An 18,161-nucleotide genomic window follows, 5' to 3' on the forward strand; every position below is an offset into this window, starting at 1 on the left:
AACTTAATCTGGCTCTCAAGTTAAAAATTGATGATTTTGTGTATACTGTCCATGTTACGTCTGACATTTTGAGATGTTATGGTTGTGGAGCGGCAGGACACCTGATCCGCGCGTGCCCGGAGAGGGGGGTGACGCACCCGTGGTGTCCGTGCTCGCAGCCGGCCCGACGGTGCCCGCCGCGGAGCCGCTACCGGTTGCCTTGTCCACGGCCGGGCCGCCGGGGCTGGGGTCCGCGCCGCCGGTGCTGGGGTCCGCGCCCGCTGCGGATCCGCTGCCGGTTGCTTTGTACACGGCCGGGCCCGCGCCCGCGGCGGAAACGCCGGTGGTGGAACCGCAGGTCAGTCGGTCCGTGGCAGAGCCAACGGTTTCACGCGTAGAAAGCACACAGGCAGCCGGTACACACAGTATCACACACACAGACACTCAGGTCACACAGAAAGTAGATACTGAGCACACTGCAGCCAGAGTGGCTGAGTCTGTTCTAGAGGATGTGGTAATGGATGAGGATTTGCTAAGGTTACCTGTTAAAAGGAAAAACGAACAAGTGAGCAAAGGAAGTGTGGCTCAAAAAGGGAAGGTGTCAAAGAAGGAGTCGCTGTGTTCCTCCTCTCAACCAGAGGGAGTCTCAGAGGACTCAGAGGACAGTGACAGTGAGTCATTCTTTGACATTGTTGAGGTAGCAAAGGGAGAGAAGTACTCTTTCCAGAGGATCAGAGCCTTTCTGGTGGAAATTAAGGGGTGGAGGGGGGTGAAATTAGATGATTTTTTTAGTGATTTGCAGATCTTTCACAATTCTGCCAGGGTTCTCATGCGGCGCAAAGAAGCCTTAGGGGAACCTTTCTTCAGCGGCCCAGAGAAGGCTCGGTTAAAGATAAGTAGTAATATTCATCCCGCTTTCGTCTCATTAGTATGCATAAAAAAGTGACAGGTCACACTTCCCCCATTATGCAAATTAGCTAAGTCCCGCCTCCCCTTTGATCGAGGTGTGAGATCTCAAGTAGGTGTGATATCCCAAGTAGGTGTGAGATCCGTCGATAGGAGGGGGGTGATGTGTATTCACAGTTGTGAAAAGCCCCCACTGTTGCGTCTTATGGTGTATAATAAAAAATGTTTCAATCACATTAGTATGCATAAAAAGTGACAGGTGGGCCCGCCCCCAAGTGTGTGTGTGTGTGTGTGTGTGTGTGTGTGTGTGTGTGTGCGCGTGCGTGCGTGCGTGCGTGCGTGCGTGCGTGCGTGCGTGTGTGTGTGTGTGTGAATCAGTCACGGATGTCTTCACATGGAGATAAAGACTCCTGTCTCTTAACACCCAAGGTCCTGCAGTCGGCTGAGGCTGTAAAAGTATAGAAAAAGCAGGTAGGAGGGGGTTGAGAGGAGACTCTGGGGTGTCAATATATCCAGACCAAAATATGCGGATTCCGAGCTGATCAGAACACAGAAAGGCTGGGAAATTCTTTTTAGTTTTTGTCTACTATCTACATTTTTGTAATGTGTATGTGAATATTTTCAATGCCATCTCTCTCTGTTTCTGCTAATGTGTAAAATATACAAAATAACTTTTTATATACTTACTCTCTTGTTAAAAGCATAAGCCAGCCATCAGTGTTCTAGATTTTAAGGCTTTGCATACCTCAAAGTGTGTCTAAAAGTATCTTGGCAAGAGAAAAAAAAGCCAAAATTTGCCCAGGCCATTAAAAAGAAACCAAATTGCTGCTAAGAAATAAGTTCAGAAAGCTATGACTCCAGTGGAACACTGTTAGAGTCAAAAGTAACTCTCAATGTATTCAGACAGAGTATGCAGATTGGGGCTGATCAGAACAAAGAAAGCACCTTCCTCGTCAAAAGTTAGTCACACACTCCCTTACTGTCACCCTTACCTCGTCCTATGGCTGTCAGGCCTTTTGGTGGGTGTGTGTGTGTGTGTGTGTGTGTGTGTGTGTGTGTGTGTGTGTGTGTGTGTGTGTGTGTGTGTGTGTGTGTGTGTGTGTGTGTGTGTGTGTGTGTGTGTGTGTGTGTGTGTGTGTGTGTGTGTGTGTGTGTGTGTGTGTGTGTGTGGAAATTAACTGGACGTTATCTCTGTCACAGTATTTTGTCCTTGGGATTACTCTTGTAATCTGTTTTTCAGAACCTGCACCTTGGTTGACACAGTCTGTTGCCATCCAACTCCATCAATACTTTTTGAATGAATTCAAATGTATGTTTCAGCTCCTTGGAGTAGCTCAGATTGAGGCTTTAAATCAGTCCAAGCAGTACTGCCCATCCATTTGCGAAGTATTTCAGCTCTCGCAGCACTCCAACACCCTCGATGATGACACCAACATCCACAAGTGGTTCCCCGGGCTCTGCTCCTTCGTGTCTCACGAGATAGAGTTCCAATACCATTGGCTCCATTTGTGTTGTGGAAGTTCAACCTCCTAAAGTGGGATTAGAACATAGTATTCATGATTATCAGTATGAGAACTAGCTCTCACACACATCATTTTATAATATGAAACAAATGAGCAAATCCTTTTATTATTTTCCATTGTAAATAAATACATGTAGTTGTGAATGTACATGAATGCTAATATAGCAGCAAATACTTTGAATAAAAAACTAATTCAATTATTTAAGTAGTTATTTTTGCTTTTAATTTAAAGAGGACATATTATGCAAATGTTCAGGTGTATATCAGTATGTAGTGCCTCTACTTTAAAGAGTCCTCTCCTGCTGATGTTCAGGTGTATATCAGTATGTAGTGTTTCTACTTTAAAGAGTCCTCTCCTGCCGATGTTCAGGTGTATATCAGTATGTAGTGTCTCTACTTTAAAGAGTCCTCTCCTGCTGATGTTCAGGGGTATATCAGTATGTAGTGTCTCTACTTTAAAGAGTCCTCTCCTGCTGATGTTCAGGTGTATATCAGTATGTAGTGTCTCTACATTAAAGAGTCCTCTCCTGCTGATGTTCAGGTGTATATCAGTATGTAGTGTCTCTACTTTAAAGAGTCCTCTCCTGCTGATGTTCAGGGGTATATCAGTATGTAGTGTCTCTACTTTAATGTTTATATATATATATATATAGATATATATATATATATATATATATATATATATATATATATATCTGTGTTTGGCTATGTTTCAACTTACCAAAATATTCCTTTATGAAGCTCTCTGAACTTTCATTCATGTAGACGCAGAGCGCTTTAAGGACACAGTCCCATCGTGTTTCAACTGTGGGATCCTGAGGGACAAACACATTTTCAAAATCTTCACACAAGAATACTGATTATGCTTGTGTGCTGATTTTTGGCAAGTCAAAGGAAGAGGGTCAGAGAGGTTAAAATATATTTATATGAGAGGGACAACAAGAGAGAGAGATAAAGAGAATATGGTGTTGCAGTGCCAAAACTACACAATTTAATACAACTACATACCTTGTCCATGGCTGCCATGATCAGGCCCAAATTGCATCCTGCTGTTCCTCCCTTCTTTTTGAAAACCTTCATCAACTGAGACGAATGGCGATCCAGTTGAGACATGAAGGTAGGCAGCAGCGGAACGGTGGTGATGCGGGTGAATTCTGCGTTTCCCTGCAACACATTGTGATACAGGTTAACATGTTTTGTTTAAAGCTGTTGCATCTATAATAATATCCATCAAGTGTCATAGCAGAAAGGAAAGGAGTTCATCTACTGGTGTAAACAAAACAAAGAAGTTCAGCTGAGGTTCTTTTCTTATACATGCATCTATTAAAATATTTAAAAAATCACCTCGCTCTCTGAAAACAGAGCTGGCCATCACTCTCCGAACTCAGTGATGAAGGGCTTGTCCTGAAGGATTTTTAATTTATAGTGCTTCAGTAATTGGTACCTTGTAGATTGAGTCTCAGTACACTGTTTGCATCTCCAGATTCAAAACCTACAGAAAAAGATACATTTGTTAATGATCAAAATGTACTGTAAATAACAGCTATTATTGCACACATTAACATAATTCAGGGTGTGAGGTGCAGGATATAGCAACCCATTACTGGATCTTAAGCAGTGGTGGAAAAAGTACTCAGATCCTGTACTAAAGTAAAAGTATAAATACTCCATTACTTGCTATAGTCCCAAGTTCAAAATAATACTTAAGGTAAAGCACCAAAGTGTTATTAGCCAAACATAATCAAGTATCAAAAGAAAAAGTACTTTGTGCAGAATGCCTTTTGTAAAAGGGTTGCATCATTATAGAATAAAAATCAATGTTCTTATAATAAAAAATCGACATATATACAAGATGTGTTAATGTTGTGATTTGTTCATATAGAGCACATTTTGGAAAGAACTGAGTAAATTAGTAGTAAATGTATGTGAATATAAACATTATCTAAAAAGGTAACTACAAGTGTCAAATAAATGTAGTTTAGTAAAAGTACAATATTTCCCACTGAAATATAATTGAGTAGAAGTACAGAGTAGCAGAAAATGGAAATACTCAAGTATATTTCTGTGGTACTTGTACTTTGTGCAGTAATGTAAATGTAGTTGGTTACATTCCACCACTGATCTTAAACACGGCATGTGCTTCGAGCTGAAGCCAACTTAGAACATTGTTTGTTTTAACTGACAAATCCTACTCATTTAGCCTTCAACTTATTTGGAGACGTGAATGATACTTACTGTACTTTTGAGCCACCGGCTTTCATCGATACATTTGGCTACTCCCCAACAACTTGGAAATCTGAAATTTAAAGTTGGAGAATTAGTCACACAATGAACTTCATGCCAAAAATAATTAATCCTGTATACTTTCATTAAAAATAAAAATGTTGCAACTGCCACAAACATTCGCTTGGCTCGGCACCCAGAGTAACACCCCTTCAGCAGCCGCAGTAGTCTCAGCAAATAGTGGCATCTGCGGCGAAAGTACCTGCCACTACCACGATTTAATCTTGCTCTCTCTCTCTCTGATTATGTCGGGTGAATTCCGTGTCTATTTAAGAGTTGTCTTAAGTGAAGATGTGCTTGTTGAGTGCGTTCCTTTACATGCTTTAAATAATTCACACTTTGATATTCCTCACCGACATAATTAACGTAACGACCAAGCACGGCTCCGGCTGACGCAACAGTACAGTGCAGATGGGAAAAACTTTTCTTCCAAATAAGCTTTACAATTTAACAAAAAAACCTCCCTCAGGGCGTTACACTTGATGAAGTTATTTTTAACAGACTTAGAAGACCTTAACCTATGACCTTTTTGGCATTTGCAACCAGGCTCTCAAATCTTTAAATCAAGCACATTTAAAACACATTTTTTTTAAAGGAAGGAAAACACGTTTCCACTTGGTCAGAGGTAAAAGTTAAGCTGACATTACTAATTATAACCACATCAAGCTAAAATCATTAAATACATAACGATTGAGACTTCTACAGACAAAGCTTCAAATTTCACCTCTTTTGTGAAATATTCTAACACTTTTAAGTGCAAGGGAACATCATTAAAAAGATACCGTTAAGCTAGCTGTTAGCTAGGCTGCACCGCTTTTCAAATCTATCATCAAAGTATACAGTTGGTAGCAGGGAAATCAAAAATACACATCAACTTTTGTGTTTCAGGGACCGTTTGTGTTTAATATATGTTAATATTTAAGAAACTTACCAGAAAATCGCAGGATGGCACAGGAAAGGGAAAAATACGCGGTTCTGTCATCCACATCTCAAAGTCACAGGATCCAAATGACGCATGTCCCCGGTCTTACCGCATGTGCTGAGAAAATACGGCAAGCACTTTGGGACAATCAGTGCGTTTTAAATAACTTTACCATTTAAATACAACACAACATGGTAATGTAATCCCAAAATGTTGAACTTTTACATAAATGCAATTAAAGTCTCTTGATTTAATTGTAAAAAGTGCATTTACTTAGTAGTTTCAATATAAAAAAAGCAATTAATGCAAACAACATCCATATTTCATTTCTTAGAGTGCAGTGTTGAACAGGACCCAAACCTTTGAGAGATGAAAAAGGACACATCTGCTTTTTATCAACTGCCAAGTAGTCAAGTCGGCATTTGTGCCTGTTCATTTGTAAAACGTGGAATTCGGTTTCTTTTTAATGGCCTAGGCGGATTTTGGCTTTTTTTCTCTTGTCAAGATACTTTTAGACACACTTTGAGGTATGCAAAACCTTAAAACTAGAACACTGATGGCTGGCTTACGCTGCAAACTTCATAACCTTTTAACAAGAGAGTAAGTATATAAAACGTTATTTTGTATATTTTACACATCAGTAGAAACAGAGAGAGAGAGATGGCAGAAAGGGGGGAGACAGTCGTCGTCCCCCCCCCCCCCCACACCTTTACAGACACTGTGTTTTAGAGAGAACCCCTCCCCCCTCTGTCTAGTGATAAGATGGCAGGAAGGGGGGAGGAGGGGGCAGGGCCAGGCTCACACACACACACACACACCCACACCCACACCCACACCCACACACACACCCACACACACACACACACACACACACACACACACACACACACACACACACACACACACACACACACACACACACACACACACACACACACACACACACACACACACACACAAACACACACACACACACACACACCCACACCCACACACACACACACACACACACCACACACACACACACACACACACACACACACACACACACACACACACACACACACACACACACACACACACACACACACACCAAAAGGCCTGACAGCCATAGGACGAGGTAAGGGTGACAGTAAGGGAGTGTGTGACTAACTTTTGACCAGGAAAGTGCTTTCTTTGTTCTGATCAGCCCCAATCTGCATACTCTGTCTGAATACATTGAGAGTTACTTTTGACTCTAACAGTGTTCCACTGGAGTCATAGCTTTCTGAACTTATTTCTTAGCAGCAATTCGGTTTCTTTTTAATGGCCTAGGCGAATTTTGGCTTTTTTTTCTCTTGCCAAGATACTTTTAGACACACTTTGAGGTATGCAAAGCCTTAAAATCTAGAACACTGATGGCTGGCTTACGCTGCAAACTTCATCGCCTTTTAACAAGAGAATAAGTATATAAAACGTTATTTTGTATATTTTACACATTAGCAGAAACAGAGAGAGATGGCATTGAAAATATGTACATAGGCCTACACATAACAAACATGTAGATAGTAGACAAAAACTAAAAAGAATTTCCCAGCCTTTCTGTGTTCTGATCAGCTCGGAATCCGCATATTTTGGTCTGGATATATTGACACCCCAGAGTCTCCTCTCAACCCCCTCCTACCTGCTTTTTCTATACTTTTACAGCCTCAGCCGACTGCAGGACCTTGGGTGTTAAGAGACAGGAGTCTTTATCTCCATGTGAAGACATCCGTACGGTGGCCCTGAGAGGCCAGGGTGCTGCAAATAAAAGAACGCTGCAAATAAAAAAAAACGCTGCAAATAAAAAACGCCGCGATGCAAATAAAAAAGCCACAACGGAAGTGAATTACCGGGGACTATTATTGCTGATGCACATGCGTTTTTTTATGCGAGAGAAGAAGAAGGCTGGGGGATCTCCGGGAAACATCTCATGGGTAAGTTTATAATGTTAAAGTTACACAGGATGTAGATAATATCTGTCGCTGCCGTATTTATGACTTTAAATGACGTTATTTTGTGTGTGGGAGCAGATTATGTGTGTAGTGTATAATGTTAGTAGAACATAGCTACTTTTATCTGCTAACGTTAGCTGTTTTCTAAACAAACGGATCTGAGCCGACCGGGACTTAAAGATGATGCTAAGACACACAAAGTAAGTTGAATATGCCTTTATTCAACAGACGAGCTCGGGTCCTCTCCTCAACATGCTCTGAAGGAACAACTTTTACTGAATTAGGGCTGGGCAAGTTAACGTGTTATAATCGTTGCCCAGCCCTATATTGAATACATACAAGTATAGATCTTCACTAACATCCTGTAGTCAATCTTGACTCCATCAACATGTCATCTAAATGTGCCTGTCTAGAGATAAATGAGGGTCTCTTATCCTGCTTAGAGATAGAGAAGGGTCTCTATCCTATCCAAGACGTGCTTCCTTTGAGAAGTGTACTGGCTTTAAATCTTTCTTTTTTTTTTAATGTATTTTGACATTGTAGATGCATGGTTCAGATATTAAGTGATTGCAGCTGATATCTGCTGTTAAATTAGTGTCAGCTGTTTGCAGGTAACATTACCTGCTGCAATAGCTTACCAAGTAGCTGTTACTTAATTGCAAATGAATAACATTCACATTGCTCTTTTTCCACAGGCAATGTATTGTCCATATTGTGGGACTGCTGGGTGTTTTGGGAGGTTTTGCGGCTCCTGTGGCAGCAACATTGAATGTTTGGCTCCCTTTCTCGAAGATGGTAAGCTCCTCCTTAAAAGTCAAGAATTTCACCAGTACAGTGATAATGTCTTATTTGTATATGATTTGTTGCCATTTTAATATATGCTATACACATATTATTGTCAGTCATGGCAATTTCAACATGATTTAGAACTACTGATAAAAAAAATGCCAACAAGTAAAAAAATCAGGTGAAATACCAAAGTTGACCAATTATGTGCTCCTTCATGTGCTGAGGGTTGAGCCTTCTGATGCGTTTATGCACAAATACAGGCATTAAAAGGGTACCTTTTTGTTTGCTACCTCTAGATTGATATGTATTTTTATCCTTACCAATTATGTAAGTATCCCAATATGTTGTCCTTTGCCTGTTTATTTCTCTTCTTTTTTGCTCCTCATGTCTGGAATTGTTCACGCATTGAACATACTGAAAACATACACTTATGCATCAAACTTTTCAGGTATTTTCCTCATTACTGATACATTTTCATTTTTTTCTTAATAGGTTTTTTGTTATTAAGTTTCATTCCTAATGACACTGTTGTCTTTTCCCTTCAGTCACAGCATCTAATGAAGGAATCAAGGCAGGCCTCATCCACAAGTACTTCACGGAGGGACACGCTTATGAAGTGATACTTGATTTTCTAGAAAAAAGACACAACATTTTTCTTAGTCTGAGGACCTTAAAGAGGAGGCTACAGAACGCTGGCTTAACAAGAAGGACAGACTACACTCCCATTGGCACTGTACACCAAACTGTTGCACATGAACTGAGAGGCTCGGGTCGGCTGTTGGGTTACAGAGCTATGTGGCAGACATTGCAACAAAAGTATCACCTGACAGTAAAAAGGGAGGATGTTAGACAGACGATTTCCAGACTAGATCCATCTGGTGTTCAACTTCGTTCCAGGCGAAGGTTTGTCCGAAGGGGATACGTCACAGCAGGACCAAACCAAGTGTGGCACGCTGATGGATATGATAAACTTAAACCCTTTGGTATTGCCATCAGTGGCTGCATCGACGGCTTTTCAAGGAAAGTTATGTGGCTCAGGAGTGGCAGCACTAACAACAATCCGGGCATCATTGCGCAGTACTACCTGCAGTGTGTATCGGAGTTTGGACTACTTCCAGCCCGCCTTCGCACTGACTGTGGAACTGAAAACGGCACTATGGCAGCCATTAACTGCACATTACGATCTCAACACACAGATGATTTTGCAGGAGCCCTCAGTCACATGTATGGTACCTCAACTGCAAACCAGCGCATCGAGAGTTGGTGGTCTTTCTTCAGAAAGCAAAGGTATAGCCTTTTAAGGTCAGGTCCAATAGTGTGTGTGTGTGTGTGTGTGTGTGTGTGTGTGTGTGTGTGTGTGTGTGTGTGTGTGTGTGTGTGTGTGTGTGTGTGTGTGTGTGTGTGTGTGTGTGTGTGTGTGTGTGTGTGTGTGTGTGTGTGTGTGTGTGTGTGTGTGTGTGTGTGTGTGTTACAGAGGTGCCCAAATACTTTAAATCTATCTGGATGAAAAAAAAATTGTGAAATTACATTAGAGCTGTACACTAACATTTTCCCAAGGGAGTTTATGTGCTCCCAAATGAAATAATGTAGGAGCGCACCAAGAAATGTTCAACATCTCTAGAAATATTGTGACTTTTTACTTGAAGTTGTCTTTTTTTCATGAAATACAAAAGTTTTGAATTCCACCATTAGGACTCAGTTCTGGATCGAGCTCTTCAGTGACCTTAGAGAGAGGCACCTCTTCAATGGGAGCCATGAGCACAAGTGTCTGCTGCGATATGTGTTTTTGGGCATCTTCCAAAAAGACCTCGATGAGTACAGACAGCTGTGGAACAACCACACCATCAGACCTGTTCGCCTGTCTCAGTGTCCATCAGGTAAACCTGATGCCATGTACCACCTGCCTCACAGGTTTATATTCAAATTGTTTGGTAATATTACTTTAAAATATATCTGACTTCATATAATTTGGTGTATCAGCCCAATATGACAAGTTTGTCACTTGATAAATAACGTGATTCATTTATTCTGAAAACTCATTATTTCAAAAATGATTTCAAGTCTTAAACGACTAAAAATGGATTCCAACACAAAACCTAAATCAGAAGATATCCAAAGCTATTCTGTCGATTTATCTTACTCAATTCCAAAAAGTACCTTGTGTTAGAAAGTGAGTAGAATGACCATATTTGACTGAAAGAGCTGCTGTCAACCTGAGATTAATTTCTCAAGTCAAAGCTCTTTGTTTAGGATTTAATTAACGAAGAACTGACTCAATGGAGTTTTAGTTATAATGCTTATCTAGCATGTTTGGGGGGTTAAATGATCCATTTGTAATCACTTGACTCATGTTTCAATTTATGACTGGTCATAGGTTTGGCGGAAGGGAGTGTGGATTTCCAGTGTCCTGGGAAGCCCTACACCACTTTGATGGCATCATGCAAGCATCATCCCAGTACAATTTGTGTGGTGATGAGAATCTGGAGATGCATTTTGTGGACTTGCAAAGACGGAGTGGGTTGGCTCCACCAGTGAACTGGACAGCTGCTGTTCAGAATTACATTTCCATGAAAAACATGTCTGGAGTGTAGAATACATTGCCCCACCAGCCCCCCAGAACCTTTTTTGTGTGTACAAGTTTCCAATGTAGGTTGAATATTATTTAGAATGCTGCAATTCTGAGTAGATAAGTCCAGTGAAATATTCAGCTTGTATCTTTGCATAAGTCATTAGACTGAAACCTTTCTTTGTTTAAATAAACATACACCATATTCATGTATTTTGTAAAACATGTTTAGTGTTACATCCGTGTTATCAGTTGAATGGTCGATCGTCAGAAGATTATACACCTAATATTTTGGTAATTGATTTTAATTTTGAATATAAGCAGGTTCCAGCCTCTAAAATGTGAATATTTGCTGGATTAATTTGTTCTCTGTGAGGCTTCACTTTCTGACATTTTAAAGACCAAGGCGTGTCCGAAATCACTCTCATTCACTACTCCCTACTCCTTATATAGGGAATTCTATATAGGGAGTATTGAGTGATTTCAGACACAGCCCATAACAAATTGATGAATCAACAATAACATTCATTCATTGCATCAGTCACATATGCTACTGTTATTTCTGTTTTCACAGTGGATCTGAGAATAAAATCTTGTGAACCAGCTACAGCCGTGTCATCTTTGTAGCGAGTGTGTAACATATATGCCTTACGTAGAAAAACAAGTCCTTACGTTAAAATGAAACACTTTTAAACCATTTAATGAAGAGTCATTCAGCTTTACTCTTTCACAAAGTCCATGTAAAAACATGTTGATAAAATGGGCAAAACAAAATTGGCACATTTGCACAACAAGGTGCCTTTTGCAGTCTTTATTTACTGTTTATGTAAATATTTGTAAAACACCTTAACACATGTTCTGAACTCTTGATTTAACCACGGTCTACCTTACCTACCTAACGAGAATATAATAACAATACAATACAAATGTGTGGTGTTGTTCACATGTTAGATATGAAATAGGACAAATCTGCCATGAAAAATACTCACATCTCTCTTACGTCACAACATTTTGGTCTGACAGATCGCAACATTAAAACAACGGACTGTGTAGCTACTGTGTGTGGGAACATTAACTTTTACCACAAGTTATTTAATTGTTTAAAGGCACCCAAAGCCGGGGGAATTATTAATGCCAAAGTTCATGTTGGCTTTGAAGGCACCATAAGTGTCCAAAAGAGGAAGCTTTAAAATTTTGGCACAGGTATTTGCCATTGGGAATGTTGACGTTGTAGAACATAGGAACTGAAGGCGTGGCAGAGGACTCATACCAGCAGGAGGCACACATGGCACACCTGTAGCGAACATTAACACCTCCTCCAAGGTCACTGAGCTGTCATTTTCTAAAAAGTAGAGAACATTGGAATCAATTGACAGTAAATACTATCTACATCAACACCGGAACTCTTTATAATCTGTGTGTATAAAAATCAGACAAGAGCAAATTGACTAACCTTCACAATCGAGAAGATAATCTGCCCAGTAACTCATAGCTTTCTCTTCCTGAGCCCTTCTGTTGCTTCCCTGTTGACTAAATTCAGGCTGGAACAGATTTTCCATCTCTGCAGCAGACAGCTTCACATCGGCATGACAGAGAGCAGGGGTCAGGACCGTCGGATGCTGCTGCAGAGCTGTCAGAAACTGCAAACTTTCAAGTCCAGCCTTGAATCTAAAATACAATTAAAAGATGCATGCAAAGATACATGTGCATCATGTAGAAGTAAGTAAGCAAGAAAATGGGACAACAGCAACACGTTTTTCATAATTATTTTAGCAATAACAATGAAATACAAAAACCTACCTTTCGATTGCAGTGTTGTTCCTGTGGATTATGTACCACTTCAGGTAATCCTCTACTATCATTCTTTTTTCTTCACATGACCTGACATGTCTGAAGCACCCAGCAGTCTGCAACATGGCACTGTTCCGTATCATCAAGTCCTGAAGGATCTCCACTGAGGGTGAATTCTGAATCTAAAAGAAGAGATAACAGAGTCCCACACATTTCAAATATGACACGTAATTATAAAAAATGGTAATGCCAGAAGTATATCTTGAAAGAATGGTTTAAGTGGACAAAACTCTCTCTTTACCTATTCTAGAATTTCACACCCTTCTCATACCTCTTGTAGGACTTTCCCTATCTCCTCATCTGTAATGTCTCCGACAGATGCCTTGAAACTGCTCTGCCCTGAGATGTAGCTGACCAGATCCTCTGACAGAAAATTAGGACCAGGTCCACCATGCACAATGGACACAGCAATCATCTTCCCTGCTAAATAATACTCATCCTCTCTGATAGCTGTCCAAGATAATGCAGAATAAAGAAATATTAAATCAGTTTCTATATTTGAAAACACTGCAAGGTTGAAATATGGGTTCTTTTAAAACATTATACACAAAACAGAACCTGTTGAATTGTAGACCAGGTAGCGGCTCTCCACAGGTCCATCAAATATGGGCCGTTTGTTCAGCTCTTTCATGAGAAGGGAGAGGAATTCTCTCTTGGGGCCACCTGTATCGAGACCTTCCTCAAACCTCCCTTCATCGTCAGAGAATTTCACCAGGATGTCTTTCTTTTCTGAGAATGTTGCCCTTTTGAATCCTCTGACTGCTCCATCCCAGATGTTCGAGCGACAGATGTTAAATCTGCTGACAGCTCGATGGTCAATCTCTAGGGCCAGGTTTGCAGTTATCTCAGAAAGTGATTGCTGGTCCACCCTGTCATCAGATAAATTATGACCATGTTAAATGGTACACCATAGCACACATTTTTGATCAGGAAAAATAACAACCACAGTTGAAGTAAGGGTAACTTTTCTCTTACTTTGTATCCTCTGGAATGTCATGACTGCACTCAACACTGTCTGAGTCATCCTTATCCTCTATTACAATGGGCGCATACAGCTGAGTATATTTGCTGAGAAATTGACATACACAAGTTTACATTGTTGATGTTTTCATATAAAACATACTTGAATTGTAGAAAGGAAAGTATAATACCTATAGCACGCAGTTTCCAGCACACCTCCTGATGTTCCTGGGCCCTCTTGTGAGTCAGAAAATAAGACCTGAATCACAAACCATAACAGGGATGGGACAGGTAAGTTGAAGTATTTTAAATCATGGCTATCTGAGGGCTGATTTAGAAAGAAAAGACTATTCTAATGTACACAAACGTGGATCTCTGGGTCAGTGTGACACGTTATTTCATGTAGTTTAAGACATTAATTGTGTGACAATATTTCCAGACAAGGCTAAATGTGAACAAAAGACAATGTTTTGGAGCCACAATTACCGGAGCTGCTGAATCACTGCCTGACTCTGCAGGTTCCCATACCTGGAAGTAAAAAACAATATATCAGTGTGACACTTCAAATTTGACAGAACTAGAGCTTAACACATTTGAACATAAATATTGAATTCTATTATTCTAACAGAAAGTGTATGTGATTTGCGCCAGGGGGAATGATCCTTCTTACATTATTACTTTCAGTGAAAAACATACACATTATTATTGTGTGATTTTGCAGGGATCTGCACTAAATAAAGTTGTTTTCTTAAGTTTGTATAATATGTGTAAGCCAGGACGCTGCAACATTTACCGCAATTTAAAATGCTATTTTGGGACATGTTTCATCGTAAAAATATGCCGTCTATGTGAAATCTAGAAACATTTTCACTTCCAGATAGAATTTACAATATAAGCGATCTAAGATACAACAAATGTAGTACTCACTAATGTATCAGCTGCATTGAATTCTGCAGAAGTTGGACTCATGATGATCACCTCTGAATCCGATGAGTTGGATTCAGAGCTGGTTTCCTGAGCTGTGAAATACAAGAACAGGTATAAGAGGATTTTAGACTACTCAGAACAACAGAGTGCTTTCCTTGACAAACAAATCAATTTAAAAAGCTCTTCTTGGTTGGTAATTAATTTCACAATTACTTACAAGATGTAAAGAAATCTTCAGCTGTACAAATGTACAGTGTGATACGTTGGTAGGCCTTCCCCACTACCTCTTTGTACTCGTTTAGAGTGAAGGGTACTTCTGTTCCTGGTATATTAGTTATCTTTGTACCGTCAGGGTAGAGCAGTACGTAGGGACCACCATGTACATTTCTGTCGAAGGTCTTCATTTTTTGCTCAGCAGCTCTCTGCAATTCGTCCGCATCCGACTCTGGTCGCATCAAAAGGGGAAGTACTGTTCCTCTTACAGTCTTCAGTACACCATCTTTCAGCCTCATAAGGCCTACTGAAATCTACAGAGAAACAACGAAATAGGCGACTGTTAACTAGTTCAGTGACACTATAAATACATGACAGAATGGACTGTCGGCAAATTATTAGTCTATCTCAGCAAAAAAATGTACCTTCACAACCTTCAGGTTGTCTTTTGATGGTGTTTTTTTTTTCTTAAAACCTGCTCGTCTCTCCTTCTCTTTTACACTCCGGAAAGTCCGGAATAACTCCAGTGTGCTTTTTCCTGTAGCCTCTGCTTGAAATAAGAGTCCAATCAATCGTCAATGACAAAGAACAGAGAGACATACAGTGTTCTCACCCATACTCATAAGATATAGAGTGTACATTGCCTAAGCCTAATTCAAAAAATAAAAAAATAAAAATTACCTCCACTTGTGCCTGTTTTATCAACATCACACAGGAATTTGAGGTCCTTGCCACATGAACAGCAAAAGGCTGATTTAGAGTCCTGCTGCTGTCCACAAAAAGGACAATACATTATGACCTGCAAGAAAACAAATAAAGTATCATTAGGTTGCTTTGCGCTTCAATTGCATGAACATCTTTCTATCTATCTATCTATCTATCTATATATAAAGCAAGAAATGTCCGTGTGTGTGTGTGTGTGTGTGTGTCTGTGTGTGTGTCTGTGGCTCGCATATCTCTCTGACTGTTTGTCAGATCGACCTAAGCTTTCGGATATGGCTTGCGGATTGCATGATGATTTGCATCCTTCATTTAGAATTTTTTGGGATTCATTTTTCTAAACCTTTATTTTTGACGAATCTACGCGCTCCGATCGGGTACGCCCCCCGGACAACATTGCAAGCAGCAATTATGGGAGCCAAACAATCGGTCCGCTTAGTACAGGCACAAGCTTTGAACGGCCATGCCCCGAACGGGCACTGCACTAGTTTTTAAATAACACTAACACATTTGGAAAGACTAATCAGTACTACTTTCAACGCTGGCTTAATACAAGGAATCTCCCAAAATGGATTGCAAGTGTGTCTTAATCACGACATTCCCCACTGACAAGGGCAAGACAAGTTTCAGGCAGTTAAACACGCAAGAATACTGTGAGTGTGTGTGTGTGTGTGTGTGTGTGTGTGTGTGTGTGTGTGTGTGTGTGTGTGTGTGTGTGTGTGTGTGGTCTAGATTTAAAACGGTTCAAGCTGCACGGATAAATCGAGCAGAATCAAACAGTTTTTACAGACAAGCAAACAACTTGAAAATAGCTTTCTGCAGTTTTGATCAAAGCTATGTTCTACTAACATTATACACTACACACATAATCTGCTCCCACACACAAAATAACGTCATTTAAAGTCATAAATACGGCAGCGACAGATATTATCTACATCCTGTGTAACTTTAACATTATAAACTTACCCATGAGATGTTTCCCGGAGATCCCCCAGCCTTCTTCTTCTCTCGCATAAAAAACCGCATGTGCATCAGCAATAATAGTCCCCGGTAATTAACTTCCGTCGTATGTGCATCAGCAATAATAGTCCCCGGTAATTCACTTCCGTTGTGGCTTTTTTATTTGCATCGCGGCGTTTTTTATTTGCAGCGTTTTTTTTATTTGCAGCGTTTTTTTTATTTGCAGCGTTCTTTTATTTGCAGCACCCTGGCCTCTCAGGGCCACCGTACATCCGTGACTGATTCACACACACACACACACACACACACACACACACACACACACACACACACACACACACACACACACACACACACACACACACACACACACACACACACACACACACACACACACACACACACACACACACACACACACACACACACACACACACACACACACACACACACACACACACACACTTGGGGGCGGGCCCACCTGTCACTTTTTATGCATACTAATGTGATTGAAACATTTTTTATTATACACCATAAGGCGCAACAGTGGGGGCTTTTCACACCTGTGAATACACATCATCCCCCTCCTATCGACGGATCTCACACCTACTTGGGATATCACACCTACTTGAGATCTCACACCTCGATCAAAGGGGAGGCGGGACTTAGCTCATTTGCATAATGGGGGAGGTGTGACCTGTCACTTTTTTATGCATACTAATGAGACGAAAGCGGGATGAATATTACTACTAAGATACTTCAGAGGATTAGAGAGGAAACTGCAAAGAAAGATGAATAAGTACATCTTGGTTTTACTTTTTATTTTTCTTCAGCCAGGTTTTTGATTGTGTTAGGATGCAACTATAATTTCATAATGAGTGACATAAAGATGGGCTCTTTAAACATTAACGGCGCTCGAGGGGATGCTAAGAGAGCACTTTTATTTACTTTATTGGGAAACAAGAGTTTAAATGTGACGTTTCTCCAGGAAACTCACAGTACTGCTGAGAACGAGAGTGACTGGAGGAGGGAATGGGGGGGAGGGCTTCTTCAGCCATAAGCGCAGCAATAGTGGAGGGGTTGCCATTCTCTTTGCGAGGGGCTTTACACCCTTCTCCTGTACGGTCGATGAGGTCATCCCAGGAAACTTGCTCAAAATAAATGCTGAATTTGAAAAAGTTAAAATATGTTTTATAAATTGTTATGCTCCCAGTGTGGGCGCAGAGAGGCTTTTGTTTTTTGAGAAACTGAAATACACTCTTAGCACCTGTGATGGTGAGGAGTATCTGTTCCTGGGGGGTGACTTCAACTGCACAGAGAACCCTCTGCTGGATAGGAACCACCAGGAACCGCAGGCTGCCTCGAAGAGTGCCTTAATAAGATTAACAGAAAGCTTTGAGCTGTGTGATGTTTGGAGGCACTTCCACCCGGGCCAGCAGCAATACACGTGGGTGCACTGTAGGGATAACCTGTTGTCTCTAGCTAGGCTGGATCGTGTCTATGTTTATCACATTAATGTGAGCAGAAGCTGCTCCATCAGTCCAGTGGGAATCTCTGACCATTCCCTCGTACAAGTCTCCGTTTTTATTA

The 18,161-nt window shown here is 40.7% G+C and overlaps 2 protein-coding genes and 1 long non-coding RNA gene across 8 annotated transcripts; 1 reads left to right on the forward strand and 2 right to left on the reverse strand.

Annotated features, from left to right (window-relative positions):
* Window positions 1-1,899: 1,899 nt before the first annotated feature.
* Window positions 1,900-5,820, reverse strand: LOC307020731. Its single transcript, XR_013802969.1, has 6 exons — window positions 5,622-5,820; window positions 4,643-4,703; window positions 3,752-3,899; window positions 3,416-3,571; window positions 3,129-3,222; window positions 1,900-2,414 (listed from the first exon to the last, which is right to left on the reverse strand). It is a non-coding gene; the product is annotated as an uncharacterized lncRNA (long non-coding RNA).
* Window positions 5,821-7,402: 1,582 nt separating this feature from the next.
* On the forward strand, window positions 7,403-11,545 carry LOC307020539 (uncharacterized protein). 4 transcript variants are annotated; one of them, XM_079651962.1, is made up of 5 exons: window positions 7,417-7,567; window positions 8,281-8,380; window positions 8,920-9,661; window positions 10,067-10,285; window positions 10,749-11,545. In XM_079651962.1, the coding sequence occupies exons 1-5, from the start codon at window positions 7,502-7,504 to the stop codon at window positions 10,963-10,965; spliced, it is 1,344 nt and encodes a 447-aa protein (XP_079508088.1). In that variant the 5' UTR covers window positions 7,417-7,501; the 3' UTR covers window positions 10,966-11,545. The 4 variants fall into 4 exon arrangements, with proteins under 4 accessions (XP_079508091.1, XP_079508088.1, XP_079508090.1 ...); XM_079651964.1 differs by having other exon boundaries at window positions 10,067-10,251; XM_079651963.1 differs by lacking the exon at window positions 7,417-7,567 and adding an exon at window positions 7,576-7,785.
* Window positions 11,546-11,624: 79 nt separating this feature from the next.
* LOC307020537 (G2/M phase-specific E3 ubiquitin-protein ligase-like) lies at window positions 11,625-16,652 on the reverse strand. Of its 3 annotated transcripts, none has more exons than XM_079651959.1 (13): window positions 16,578-16,652; window positions 15,573-15,690; window positions 15,326-15,438; window positions 14,896-15,205; window positions 14,679-14,770; window positions 14,238-14,279; window positions 13,943-14,010; window positions 13,767-13,859; window positions 13,350-13,660; window positions 13,063-13,241; window positions 12,741-12,913; window positions 12,394-12,608; window positions 11,625-12,282 (listed from the first exon to the last, which is right to left on the reverse strand). In XM_079651959.1, the coding sequence occupies exons 1-13, from the start codon at window positions 16,641-16,643 to the stop codon at window positions 12,041-12,043; spliced, it is 2,022 nt and encodes a 673-aa protein (XP_079508085.1). In that variant the 5' UTR covers window positions 16,644-16,652; the 3' UTR covers window positions 11,625-12,040. The 3 variants fall into 3 exon arrangements, with proteins under 3 accessions (XP_079508085.1, XP_079508084.1, XP_079508086.1); XM_079651958.1 differs by having other exon boundaries at window positions 15,317-15,438; XM_079651960.1 differs by lacking the exon at window positions 13,767-13,859 and having other exon boundaries at window positions 15,317-15,438.
* Between the last annotated feature and the right edge of the window lie 1,509 nt (window positions 16,653-18,161).

This window comes from Notothenia rossii, assembly GCF_949606895.1.
Source record: "Notothenia rossii genome assembly, chromosome: 9".
NCBI lineage: Eukaryota > Metazoa > Chordata > Actinopteri > Perciformes > Nototheniidae > Notothenia > Notothenia rossii.